This window comes from Gracilinanus agilis, chromosome 4 (assembly GCF_016433145.1).
Source record: "Gracilinanus agilis isolate LMUSP501 chromosome 4, AgileGrace, whole genome shotgun sequence".
Taxonomy (NCBI): Eukaryota; Metazoa; Chordata; class Mammalia; order Didelphimorphia; family Didelphidae; genus Gracilinanus; species Gracilinanus agilis.
This window is the reverse complement of record NC_058133.1, coordinates 158,372,065-158,385,484: the sequence shown is the minus strand read 5'-3', so window position 1 is coordinate 158,385,484 and position 13,420 is coordinate 158,372,065. Positions and strand designations below refer to the sequence as shown.

General features: G+C 39.7%; 1 protein-coding gene across 1 annotated transcript in view; it reads right to left on the bottom strand.

Annotated features, from left to right (window-relative positions):
• URB2 (URB2 ribosome biogenesis homolog) overlaps positions 1-11,719 on the bottom strand; it is a 53,265-nt gene extending 41,546 nt beyond the window's left edge. The window contains exons 1-4 of the mRNA XM_044673422.1: positions 11,594-11,719; positions 8,148-8,324; positions 3,684-7,014; positions 958-1,112 (exon numbers count right to left, since the gene is read on the bottom strand). Coding sequence (XP_044529357.1) covers positions 958-1,112; positions 3,684-7,014; positions 8,148-8,324; positions 11,594-11,719 — 3,789 coding nt within the window. The remainder of the gene's footprint in view (positions 1-957; positions 1,113-3,683; positions 7,015-8,147; positions 8,325-11,593) is intronic.
• Positions 11,720-13,420: the final 1,701 nt, after the last annotated feature.

Below are 13,420 nucleotides of genomic sequence, written 5' to 3'. Positions count from 1 at the left end.
GGGGGGGGGGGGGGGGGGGGGGGGGGGGGGGGGGGGGGGGTTGAAGGGGAAAGGGGAACATGAATCATGTAACCATGTTAAAAATGAATATTAATAAATGTTAAAAAAAAAAATAAAATAAAAAAAAATAAAAAAAAATAAAAAAGAAAGTAAAGTGAAAAAAAAAAAAAAATTATATTGACTAAGCCTGGTCCCTCCAAAAAGATACAAGAAGATATCTTCTACTATCTCTTTGCAGAGATGGGGAAATCAACGGTGTGGAAAACAATATAAAACATCAGACTTTTTTATCTGCTTTTTGGCATATGGAATTTTTACTTCTTTTTTCTCTTTCTTTTTCTTTTTTTAGGTATTTGGGTATTTGGGAGGGAGAGACATACGGTGGGAAATGTAAGTGATGCAAAAGCAAACTGGTACTGGCCAAAAAAATTAGAGAAAGGTGGAAGAAAGTTGATTAGCAGGATCCAAAAGCAACAAAACAAGTAGCCCTGTGTTTGATAAACCCAAGAACATAAAATCTTAGGGGAAGGACCCTTTGAGAACTACTAGGAAAATCAGAAAGCCATGTGTATTTTTCAGAGCAATTGTTTTGGAAGAATTCATAACCCAAAAAAGGGACAGAGATCACAAAGGATAAAATAGAATTATCTCATTATCTTTTGATTATGGGACCTGAAATTTTTTCATTGCAAGGAGCTCTCAAAAAGGAATTTCTTCAACTAATGAAGATCCTGCTCTAAAACTTACTGCTTAAGAAAGTTGTCTGAAACAATGAAAGGTTAACTGACTTGTCCAGGATAATGCAGTCTACACATGTCAAAGGTAGGACCTGAATCCAGGGATATAACATCTCAAAACTTTACCCATTTGCATAAATATTAGGTAATAAATAAATATACACCTCAAAAAAAGACAAACAGGCCAAATATCTTAGAAAAGGATAAGAGAATCGCTCACGTTTATATTTGGTCTCCAAATGTTACTGATTTCTAGTCCCTGGAGTATATGCTGCATTATCATCTGAAACTCTTCAGCAGTGCCTTCAACCAGCAACTGGTTAAACAATGTCACCATATAAGGTTCTACATCCTGATTTACCTGTATTCCAGGATCTGTGAACAGAGAAAGAACAATCAATCACTTGACAAGTTGATTCAAAAGGAAAACTATCATAACTTTCAAGTTCATATAAATTGGGGGTTTTTTCCTATCAGGAAAAAAAATGTTTTCTTCTCTAAAACTATTAATATATTCAAGATAAAACTAAACAAATTTATGAAGTGGTCAGGTGATCCCAAGGGATCCTTTTTTTTCTTTAAACCCTTACTTTCTGTCATAAAATCAATACTAAATATTGGTTCTAAGGCAGAAGAGAGGTGAGGACTAGGTAACAGGGATTAAGTGACTCATCCATAGTCACACAGCTAGGAAGTATCTAAGGTAGATCTGAATCCAGATCTTGACCTCCTATCTCCAACTCTGGTTCTCTATCCACTGAGCCACCTAGCTGCCTGGGATCCTTTTAATACCACCCATACTGCCCTTTCAGAGGTTCAGTCCCCTAATATTCTCATCTTCCTTCTCCATTAATCACTCATAACAATGTGAATTTAAGTGTCACTTCTCTATGGGACGGCTTTCATTTCAAACTTTATCTCTAGCTGACTTAGCTAGTTTCTAAGGTCTATGTTCATATGGTCCAGTATTCTGGAGCCACTCAAGACTCTTTTCCAAATGATGGCCCTCCAAAACTGTGCAGTGACCACATTTAAGTTCTACTCCAGGCTTTCCTCAAGACATGATTTCCAGACCTATCACCTTCCTTCCTGATCACACTCTTTTAGATACACATTCTAGTTTGTCAATATCCCACTTAAAATATGGTGCCTAGAACTAAATAAAATATTTCACATGTTATTTAAGTGGTAGACAGTGCATTAGAACAATAATCTCCCTTGATCTAGACATGCTAATGGAGTTAAAGATCACATTAGTTTTTTTCAGCACTGAATCAAGAATTTGCAGTATCAGTGAGTCCAGGGAATTATGAGGTTAAGGCTAAAAAATGGCAAGGATAAGGTTCTGTGTTTAACAAAGGGACAGAGGAAGCAGTACTTCAGATACTATTCTAACAGGCAATTCATTTCAGATCCCTATCACTGGCCTTAACAAATGACCAAATTTTAGCTCTATTAGAAGATGAATGTCTTTCCTAGAGTAACTGATATAAAAGGATACAGCAAAGAGATACCAAAACCTTTTAAATTAACTTACAACTGAACTGGAGATACAGAGAGGCTTTTGAAGACTGAGACAATACTAGTGCTATTCAGGCCATAACACTCAAACTCTGGCTTTGGTCCCAGACAGGTGGCTTCACTTTCTAGACTATTACATTCACTTGTTAATATAGTCCTGCCTTGAACTTGAAGCAAAGCCTTGTACCCATCAACAGATAAATCAGAAAAGATATGTCATTTCCTCACAAGCTATGAATTTGTCAAATGGAAAAGGCAATCTGTAGCTTTATTTTAAGAGCTATATTAGATTTAATGAATTGATCTGCCCCAACCTCTCCCTCAAAAGTTATAGACTCTAAGTAATGACACAAATACCAAAAAAGAGTTACTATTGATTCCTGTCTATGAGAAACGAATTTAGGGTTAGGGTTAGAAACGAATTTAGAAACAAATTTAGGTTTAGAAATGAATTTAGGGTTAGAGTTCCCAAGCAACAATTATTAGTTATAAAACTGCCTAAGTCCCTAAAGAACCTGGTGACTAAAATCCTTAAAAATTCCTTATGAGATTCCTTGATGCTATGACATGCTATTTTTTTAATAGCATAAAAACTCTAAAACAAAAACAAATGATAATACTAATGATAATACTGGAATATCCTATTTGATACTTCTACTTCAGGGATTCTTAATCTGGGGTTCATTACCTTTTAAAAAATATTTTCAAAACTACATTTCAAAAATTGGTTTCCTTTGTAATCCTATGCACTTCATTTATGCTAAATTTAAAGGCATTATTCTGAGAAAAGAGGGAAGTCATTCTCCAGGAATAATGTTAAAAAAGGTAATTGCCCAAATGATATCACAACAGAGTTTTGTGACTATTGTTAGACTATTGTTTTAAGTGATCAAAGTTTACACTTATATAGTTTTAAGGTTAACGAAACACTTGTCTCACAAGTACTTTACAAAGTAGATAATGCAAGCATTAACACATCACTTTTCCAGACAATGAAAATGAAGCTTAAGAGAGGCTAAGCCTGGCTCAGTCACATATCCAGTAAGTGTTAAACCCTTCAGTGGACTCGTGGTCTCTTGATAACAGCAAAAGGTTCTCTCTTTACAATGGTGTCTCTACAAAAAGGTCATTGATCAGGGTGAACTTATACAAAGTATGCCTATATTAAGAAAGATCCAACACAGACTAGTCTTTGCTCAGAAGAGTCTGAGGAAAGAAAGAATCACTATCACTAGGGAAACAGAACAACTAAATTGTTTCATCCAGTTTAATCATAGTGGATGAATGGCCAGTCATTAAGGTAACAAAGAGAGTAGAAGGTCCAAAACTGTATACTTAAATTCTAAACATTCAAGAGCCCCAGAAGCATTTTTTTTTTAATAATCACAGTATGTAACACAAAATTAGCTAAAGAAAAAAACATACCAGCAAGTACTCTTTTTATGGAATGAAATATGGAAATGAAAACTGTATCCTCGCTAGGATGCAACTCTGCAGTCAAGGAGAACAATGTTAAGAACTGCAAGGCTAACTTGAATGACTGGACGTTTGCTGCCAGACTAGGCAATTCTGTCAATATCTGAGAATAAACTTTCCTATACAAAGCAGTATGGGAAAGCAGTGAGCTATCTTTGGTTTCTGAACATGTTGCATCTCTATCCTTTGACTGGTGGCTCAGTTCAACTTCAAGGAGCGTAGTGATAGATGAAATGAAGACTGAAGGAAGGAGCCAATCTTTGGCACTGTTCTCAGAGCAATGCTGGATAAATACTCCAGTATAGAGAATGGCTTCCTGCAACAAATCAGGTAGCCTACTTGAGAACTTCTTCTGCTCAACATAACGACTCAAAATCTGGCACAATTTAGTTAAAGACACCAAAAGAAGTTGCCTGCTTGGGGAGTCTCGGTTTTCTAACCACTTTTCTGAAGTTGTTTCTGTGTATGTTGTGCTGCTTGAGAGAAATGATAAGATTTTCTCAAAATTGAGGACCAGGCTCAGCTTCAACTGGATGGTCACCTCGAAAAAATGTTCTAAGAAAGTCCCTACTACCTGGAGAAATTCCAACCAGGAAGGTGTGTCCACATCAATAACAAATCTCTTGCTTACATTAAACAATGAAGTCAATACAACCTCAAATATATCACTAACATACATTATCTTAAACATTAAACGGGCATTTTTGCCTCTTTGCAAATAATCAAGAAGTTGGTAACAAGTTATTAGAAATTTGAGACTCTGTGTTAAGGAGCAAGAGCTATCAGCTTTGGTGTTGGTTGCCGTAGAGAGTAACAGAAGAAAACAATGTACATGGTATGATGGCAAGAGAGAGTCCAGTTTTAAAACAGAAAAAAATCCCAATATATCCATGATTCTTTCAAGTTGGTCTCCATTCAAAATAATAGGGATATCTGCCTTTGCTAATGTTAGTAAGTTCTGAGCAACTTCTTCCTTTGATTCCAAAGGTTCAGGTCCATCTTTTTCAGATTTGATTTGCCACTGTGTTAGGATTACGTGATCCTTTTCAAAAAGCCAGGGTAGCTGTTGAGTTAGGAGTTTCTTGTCATTATGGTTGCCAGAAAACAGAATTTTAGTGCACCTCTCAATTACACAGCTCAAGAAAGCAGAGTGGAGGGACTGCATTTCTGGGAAAACAGGACTGTGAAACAAAGCTTGGGACACTTGTCCGACGGTGAGAGAGGATTCTTCATCTGCTGAATCAACATGGGCTTTAGTGGTGGGCAAAGTTCTAAGCAGTATGTTGGCTATATATGTCACATCATCTAAAGAGAGATAGGAAATAAGAATTGTAAGATTTGACACAATCAAGTGCCAGTGAGCAACTGGGTAAGAGGAAGCACTCAATGTCCCTATTTGGCGATTCCACATAGATATCTCCCCTCGTCTCATGCTTTTTTTGCCAGAACGGAGGATAAAGGTAGCATCATCCCTTAGAGTCTGGAGGTCTATTTCAGATTGGAAGCTCATTCGCATTAAGTTTCTTTTCATTTTCTGCATATATAGCAGTTCTAAGCAATACTTGCTAGTGAAATCAAAATGATCTGTAAGTTCTTGTACCTTTTCCCACTGTTCCATATTGAGACCTGCAAGGAATGAAGAGAGGCTCAGACTCTTGGTGGATGTGCCTGTAGCAGCCCCCACTACAGGGACATATTGCCTACAGTTCAAACTAAGCATGGTGTCGATTTCTGCCCATGTATAGGACAGAAGGAGTGCAGAATCCCTGACCTTCTCTAGCCACAGATCAAACTTTGAGGTCTGGACCTGGTAATTATTTAGAAGGTCAAGTATGGGTTGGATGATCTCTTGAAGCATTTTCTCCATCACCCGCTGAGTGCACTTGACAACAGGCAGTGGAGTGCCACCATCCAAACATTTCATGCTAAATAAGATACCATGAAGCAATAAACTCAGAGACAGCAACTTGAGGGCCATGTCAGAATCATCCTTCACATAAGGTAGTACTAATGCCTGGCACTTCTCTAGCAGAAGGGACCAAGTATCCAGGATCTGATTTGGAGGCAACTCCATGAGACAATCCCGAAGCACTATTGTCAGGTTCAAAGTCAAAACAGGTTGCCTCAGATGCTCAGCAGCTGGTCGACAGATCACGCCCAAAACTTCTTCAAACAACCGAGGCACCTGTCTGAGTTTAGCATAAGTCTGGAACAGTGCATTGATGAGGGCTTCCTGAGATTTCCTGGTTCGAGGCTCAGTTACTTCTGCATCAATCCAAGCTGAGGTGACTAGGTCATCCAGATCTGGCTCCACAATCAGATGGTTCAAGGAAATCAAAATCTTGAGACATCGGAACCAAGCTGGTACAGAGGCCTGTGAATGTTTTATCAGAAGCTCAGCAAGTTGACGGTAAAACTGGAACTGGATCTCTTTGTGCCGGATCCTGTCAGCAGCCACATTGTAGATATTGTTGTTAGCTACCAAATTCAGGAGTTGTTCAACGACCAAAAGTTCATTGGTCCAGTCTGAGAGAGAAAGAGCTTCTACCTGCTCTTCTGGCAGGCATGAAATCCTCAAGCAGGCAAAAAGCTTAGGGAGTAAATGGAAGCAGATAAGTTGATTTTCTTCCTTAGAGTAAGAGTCCAAAAAGAGTTTATATAGCAAGGACACTGAGTTAGCCACAACAGTTACATGGAGAGATGGTTCACAGGAGCCAACATCAACTAGTCTGTTGATCATGGTGTTGGTAGGTGTCAGGATAGTTTTAATAGTCTCTTTCTTTTTGTCCCTGCACTGCTCTTGCAATAGGAGCTCCTCTTTGTAAGAGGACAGCAATTCAGGCTGAAAGATCCCACCTTGAATGACCAACTCAATCTGATTCCGAACTTCCCTGCTCAGGTACTGCCGCACACGGCCTTGGTCACACTGTGCCCACGTACCAACAGAAAGCAAGTGCCTTAAGATAAGGCATGGCTGGAATAAGTGTCCAATCACTTCCCCAAACACACGGTTTGGATTGACCTGTTGACGCTGGATCAGGAGATAATGATTAAAGGCCAGGTGGAGGACTTCGAACAACTGGGATATAAAAGTTCCTTCTGGATATCGACATGCCAGCCAACACAGCTCATTCAGTAATTCCAGCATCAGCTCATGCTTGGCTGTGTAAATGATGGCAAAAGCAGGTATGGAGAGAATGCCCTGGCAGCAACTCAGCACAGCACACACATTTCTTTGAGCACCTGAAGCAGAAAACTCAGCTATTCTTTCATTTAGGATCTGAAAATGAGAGAAAAAGTAAAAATTTAAAAAAAAACAAAAACATTGGCACTGACCCCAGTGGAATGGAAACACAACATGAGGATAATGTGAAGGCATTCTGATGGCCACCTAAATCATTTTATACAGAGAAGACCTTTTCTTCAAAGTATTTTTAAGATCACATCTAAGCTAAGCATAACACTGTTGCTAAACCAAAGTCTAAAGCATAGGTACTTTTTTTATCATAATGCCCCAAAGCCACTCCAAGGAATTCCCACAAGCTAATTTATGTTTTTGATGTTAGCAAAACTACATCCAGTTTGGCCTTTGCTTCTTTTTTTTTTTTTTTTTTTTTTTTTGCTCTTTTCTTCTAGTGTCAGGATTTGATCCATTTTCCTTCTATCTTGAGCCTATGCAAGCAATGAAAAACTTTTTAGAGACTGCATGCCCTACCCTTCTGAGACACTGAGTGCCACCCCTACCCCATTCTCCCCAGCCACCTTATCCCAGACAGTGGAGAGAGAAAGGGAGGAGAGTGGTCCAAGCACTCAATTCAGGAGGGAATAAGAGCTTCCTTTGCACTGCTGGGCAGAGGACAGGAAAGCACAGTGGAAAGGGGGAAGGGAGCAGCTCTGCCCAAGTCCCTCTGCCTTTCTAGTAACTACTCTACTGGGGTAGGTGTACATGCCCATGGAGAGGTCTCTGTGTGCCACCTTTGTTACCCATGCCATAGGGTTTGCCTTCACGGGCCTATACTGTCCCATGCCCATCCACCCAGATTTTCCTAATTATTGGTCCTGCCCTTGACAGAGCATAATAACAGAAAGGACTTGGCTCTAGCTCTTAAACTTAATTTTTTATTTTCTATCTACTCTGTATGTTACATATAGATACTTATTTTTTACAAGTTGTTTCCTACTTTAGAATGAAAACTCCTTTTAAGAAAGGGCTGTTTTTCCACATCTGTTTCCCCAAAGCTTAGCTTAGCACAGTGTCTGACATTTTAAATACTTAAAATACTTAACCAGTGCTTATTGTTTAACTTTCAAACAGAAAATCATTTCACACTACTCTGAGAAGTAAGATATTAGCAGCTGACTGCTAGGGGAAATGCAAATCATTTATGAGATAACATGAATAAGTGAAATTACCTTGGCTAGTGAAAAATGAAGGTTGACTGTCTTGCCATTCTTGATGAGATTCTGTAATTTTCTGCTGTGCAGGATGTTATCTAGGTAGATCCAAAGTCTTTCAACAATGTCCTCCTTTAGTTCAAGTTTTTTCTTGTAATATGTAACTAGACTGTGTCTTGCCCAGTCAAGTAATACCTAAATTTGAAGGGAGTTAGTTTTGTGAAAAGAGCTCTATTTCACCAGAAAAAAAAATGATAATAATATGGAATATAACAAAATTTAAGAAATTTAAAGCTTTTTTTTTAAAGTGAACTTTTAGTTAAGTTCAAATTTATCTGTTAGAGAAAATCTACCTTTCATAACTCAACTTTGACAATGGGAACACCAAGAGATAATTACATACTTTATTTTCCTAAAAAATTAAGACTCATAAGAAAAAATTCCTTGGAGCTTTTTTCTCCTTCATTGAAAGCTTTGGAGGAAAATACTGCTGAAGCCCTTAAATTTTCCATCTTCAAATAACTTTTCATTTCAAATGCACAACAGTAGTTATAGGAAATTGTCATATTGCAAAGTAGACAAAACAAATTTTCCCTATAAAATCAAACTTATGATCAATGATACATGTAAAGCCCAGTGGAATTGTGTGTCGGCTAAGGGGGTTAGGGGGGTTTGAGGGAGAGGGAAAGAACATGAAATATTTAACTAAGGAAAATATTCAAAATAAAATTTTCATTAAAAATAGTTTTTGTACAAACAAAAACAAAACAAAATAAAATAAAATAAAATCAGACTTATTCGCCACTGACAAAAGCTGCAGAAACAGTGCTAATGAGGTTATAAATATCAAGAATAGGATGAATTGAGATAAGTATTGAGCCATTGCTGGCTCAGAGCACAGTTCTCTGTGTGTCCCTATTTGGCATCCATTTTATTTAAATGTTACTTGAGATATAGGAATGAGAGATCTATCATATGATGGCTATTGAGGGCCTATTATGAAACATTACTTAAGGCCAAGGGTTCTCAAAATATGGTTCATGGCACCAAAACCACTTTCATAATAATGCAGTACTAAGATGTTATTTGTCTATTATACACATCTCCCTTTTCCAATTATATATCTGTGTGAGGCCAGATTTTCTTCATATATTTCACCAAAGGAATATTGCAACAGATTGAATAAAGTACTAGATATAAAAATCCAACTGAGCAGATACTACATAAAATACATACTTCTGCCACTCCATACTAACCTTTCTGGTTTTAGAAAATAACTATTTTGTATAAAAAATGTCATTTATACTAACTTGGAATGGGTTTATTATTGTCATTTTAAATGAATTCTCATTTTAAAAAATTTATCAGTTTTAATTTCTAACAATGATAAACATCAATAGATGTAACCCACATCAAAATTCCTTGGGGTTTTCAAATAATTTTTAAGAATCCTGAGACCAAAAAGGCTGAGAACAACTGTTCAACAAGATCCAAAAGTGGAATCTCATTGGCAAACAGTAGATGCTCAATGAAAACTTGAAGGGGATTTAATCTATGACTAAATGTTAATCTGTGGTACTAATAAGCATAAGGGCATCAGTTCAAACCCAGTTTGGGCCAAAAAACTGTTTTGTTCTATAGCTTTAGGTTACACCTCCAGCTCTATTCACCTTACACCTCTGATCACAAGGGGAACCATGAGAGTGTAGCTACTTCATAGCAAAAACATCACCATTCCTAAAAAGTAACTCAATGAGTGTCCAAATGATAAGGAGTATCTACTCTGTTAATTGCAATATATTATTACTAACTAGAAGATATGATTCCTCACTTTAAGCAGTTTAAAGCCTCAAAAAATATAGCTAAGGAGCATAACTTTTTTTTCCTTGGTAAAACTATCTTTTGATATCTTTTTTGATATCTTTTCCAAGTTGTTACAAGCACTATAACCTCTTAACCTGAAGACCTTCAATTCAGTGTTTCCTAAGACTCTAATGATAAACATAACTTCCTAAATGCAGTGTATACAAACCAGAAGGAGAAATGCCTTTGTTCTAGACCAGTAATGGCAAACTTATGACGTGGGTGCCAAGAGCACTCTCTGTGGGCATACAGTTGCCCTCACCTGCTCCCCCACCCTCACCTCTCAGCCAGTTTGTTACTAGAAAGGCAGAGAGACTCAGGTGGAGCTACTCCCCTCCCCCTCTCCACTGTGCCTGATGACATTTTTTCCCATCCCCCACCCCTCGGCCCAGCAGCTCAATGGGAGCACACATGGGGTAAAGTGGGCAGCTCACAGGCAGTAGAGCTGGAGGGGAGCAGAGAGCTTGGGCCATTTCCCTCCTCCTCCTCTCAACACTCACTGAGGACATTCCTCACTTCACCTACCCCTCTGCCTAGCAGCCTAATGGGAGTGTTTCCACCCTCCCCTGTGGGGTGAGGGGGCAGGGCATGCCTGGCATTTGGTGTGGGGGAGGGACATGACACTTGGTAGGGTGGGGGGAAGGCACTCTGTCTCCACAAGGTTGTCATCACTGTTTTTGTTCAATGATCAACGCAAATATAGCAGATTGGGGAAAAAAATTAAAATTTTCTATCATAACAGATAATAACAACAACTAACATTTATATAGCATTTTAAGGTTTACAAAGTATATATATCATGCCTCTTGATCCTCACAACAACTTTGTGAGGTAGATGCTATTATTATTCTCATTTTACAAATGAAGAAACTTGGGCCCAAGGAGTTGCTAAGTCACTCGACTAAAGTCATAAAGCAATTAAGTATCTGATGCTATTCCATCTTCCACAACTACTCAACTTCTCCATGGCTCAGTTTCCACATGTTTACAATAAGTCACAATACCTAAAATAAGCTTATTCAAAAGGTTGCTGTGTGGCTAAACTGAGGTATGAGATATATCAATTTTGTAAACTGGAAAGTACTATACAAATAAGGTAATTTTATTATTATTATTAAAGAAATATAATGAATAGCCAAAAAAAAAAGTTCCTGAAAGAAATATCTTCTTCTCTATGTGACTTTAAGGAAATGTCTTCTCTGTCCAGTTTGTCTTCAACATAATTATCACAAGTGTCAACATGACAAAGTGGCTAAGAAATCTAGTAACTGAGTACAGAAGATCCAGGTTCAAAACCTCCCTTTGATGAGTACTGGCTATGATCCCTGGTAAGTCATCTACCTTTTCAATGTTCCAGGCAATTCTAAGACTATATTGCAAAAAAAGTGTTGATATGCAACAATTAAAAGTTAAGACATAACAAATTCTTGTTAAAGCACAGTCTTCCCGGGATTCAAACCCAGTCTCAGACACTAGTTGTGTGACCCTGGGCAAGTCACTTAACCTCAATTGTCTAGCCCTTTGAGCTGGGAACCTTATATTTATTCTAAGACAGAATGTAAGGGTTTAAAAGTAAAGGATAGTTCTCAGTTTAGACTTACTTGTTCTTTATTTGGAAGAAAGCACTGATGGGAAATCCATGCAAAGTGAGCCAATTTCAGTTTGTCTTCCCAAGCAGTTTTGCTACTTTTTAGTTTAAGAGATATACCAGAATAAATAGCAGCCATTATGACAGTACTGTCTGCAATAAGAAATGATAGGGAGAGAAAATGTTAGGATCAAACCTGACAAGTCTAAAAAGGCAAAAAAGACCATGTTATTAATTACCTCTACATGAAATAGTTTATCTAGGTTAATGTCTTCAGGAGGAAAAAAAAAGATTAAAATCATCCATGCTTTAACAAAGATAAACACTTTTAACAAAGCACTTAAATTCCTCAACTCCAGCAAATACGGCCAGAAATTTACTACACTATACAACGTGGACACACATAATCATTCTATTTTGTCGAGCCTCAAGATTTATTCTCCTTTACCAACTTCTCTTTTCCTCTAATCTCAGGGTTTAATTTACGTTCCTTCTTTCTACTTTGAGATAAACGCTGAATGAACTTACAGAAAATCTTTCATAAACCAACCTTCAGTCTTGTTTTTAAAATAAATTCATTCATTCACATTTCCTTTTTAGTTCAGAAGAAAGTTAAGTGATGAAATTCTGTACACATTCTCCATGAAAACGGGTATCTATTCGTTACATTCCAAAAAAGGAAAGATCTAATTGGGAAAGCAATTGTTTCATCAAAAGCAAAAACATTTCCAGTTGTTTACAGCTATCACTCAAAGCAAACTAACCAACTTTTTTTGTAAATTTACAAAAACATTTCCAATATTATTCAATTAGGCTGACTGGTTGCTTAAGATATTGGCCCCAGTGGGCCTTTAATAGAGATTACGGTTGGAGGGGAAGGAAGGGAGGAGAGGCAGAAATTAAGACGTGTCCGCGTATCGAAAAACATTGAGAGTCTAGGATACCAAGAGTATAGTTGGAATTCAATTAATGCTTTTTTGATGTAACTAATTTGAGTACTGCAAAGGGAGGAAGGGGTCAGGAAGGCTAGCTCCTAGGAGGACAGCGGCCTTTTCCAGACTCTTCACCCTAACGGGTCTACACTTACCCAGACGGCGTGTCCCGGGGACAGGGAACGAAGAAAGGCAGGCTAACCGACTGACCGAGCAAGCAGTCAGCTCGAGCAGGATCCCAAAGCTAGAAGTTCCGATTCCCACATTGCTAACCACGTGGGTAGATTCCCAGGGCCTCCGCCTACGTTCCTTCCGCCTAGACGCCGCCGGCCGGCTGGGGTGTGGGGGGAGTCACGCACGCCAGGCATTCCCAGCCAATCGCCGAGCCCGCTCGCCTATTGGTGGAGGGGGTTGCGCGTTAGAGGGTCTGAGCGGCCCAGCCCCGCCGGCCCGCTCCGTGTCAGTCAGTCATGGAGCGGTCGCCTCGAGCCGCAGTGGCGGCGGCTGGGAACAGGAGCTGGGGTCCGGGCTGAGTCGGCAGTCCGAGCGGGAACGTGTCGCAGAGGTGAAGGAGGCAGAGGCGGCGGGTTCCGGGTGGCTGCAGCGGCAGGAGGAGCCGGAGCCGCCTGGGATGTTCAGTGAGTGTAGGGCTGGCGAGCAGGCTGGCGGGCGGGAAGGAGGGGGGTCGCGAGCCTGAGCGCGCGCAGGCCGAGAGCGGGGCAGCGCTACCGCCGCCGCCGCCCGCCCGCCTCTCTCTGGAGCCGGCGCGCGGGGGTGAGGCCTAGCGTGGGGCACGCGCTGCGGCTACTGCTCCTGGCCGCGTGGGGGGTGGGGGAGGCAGCGGCGGCGGCCCCCGGAGCTCGACCAGCGCCAGGCAGCTGCTGGGACCCCGCACGCCGCCTGCGCCC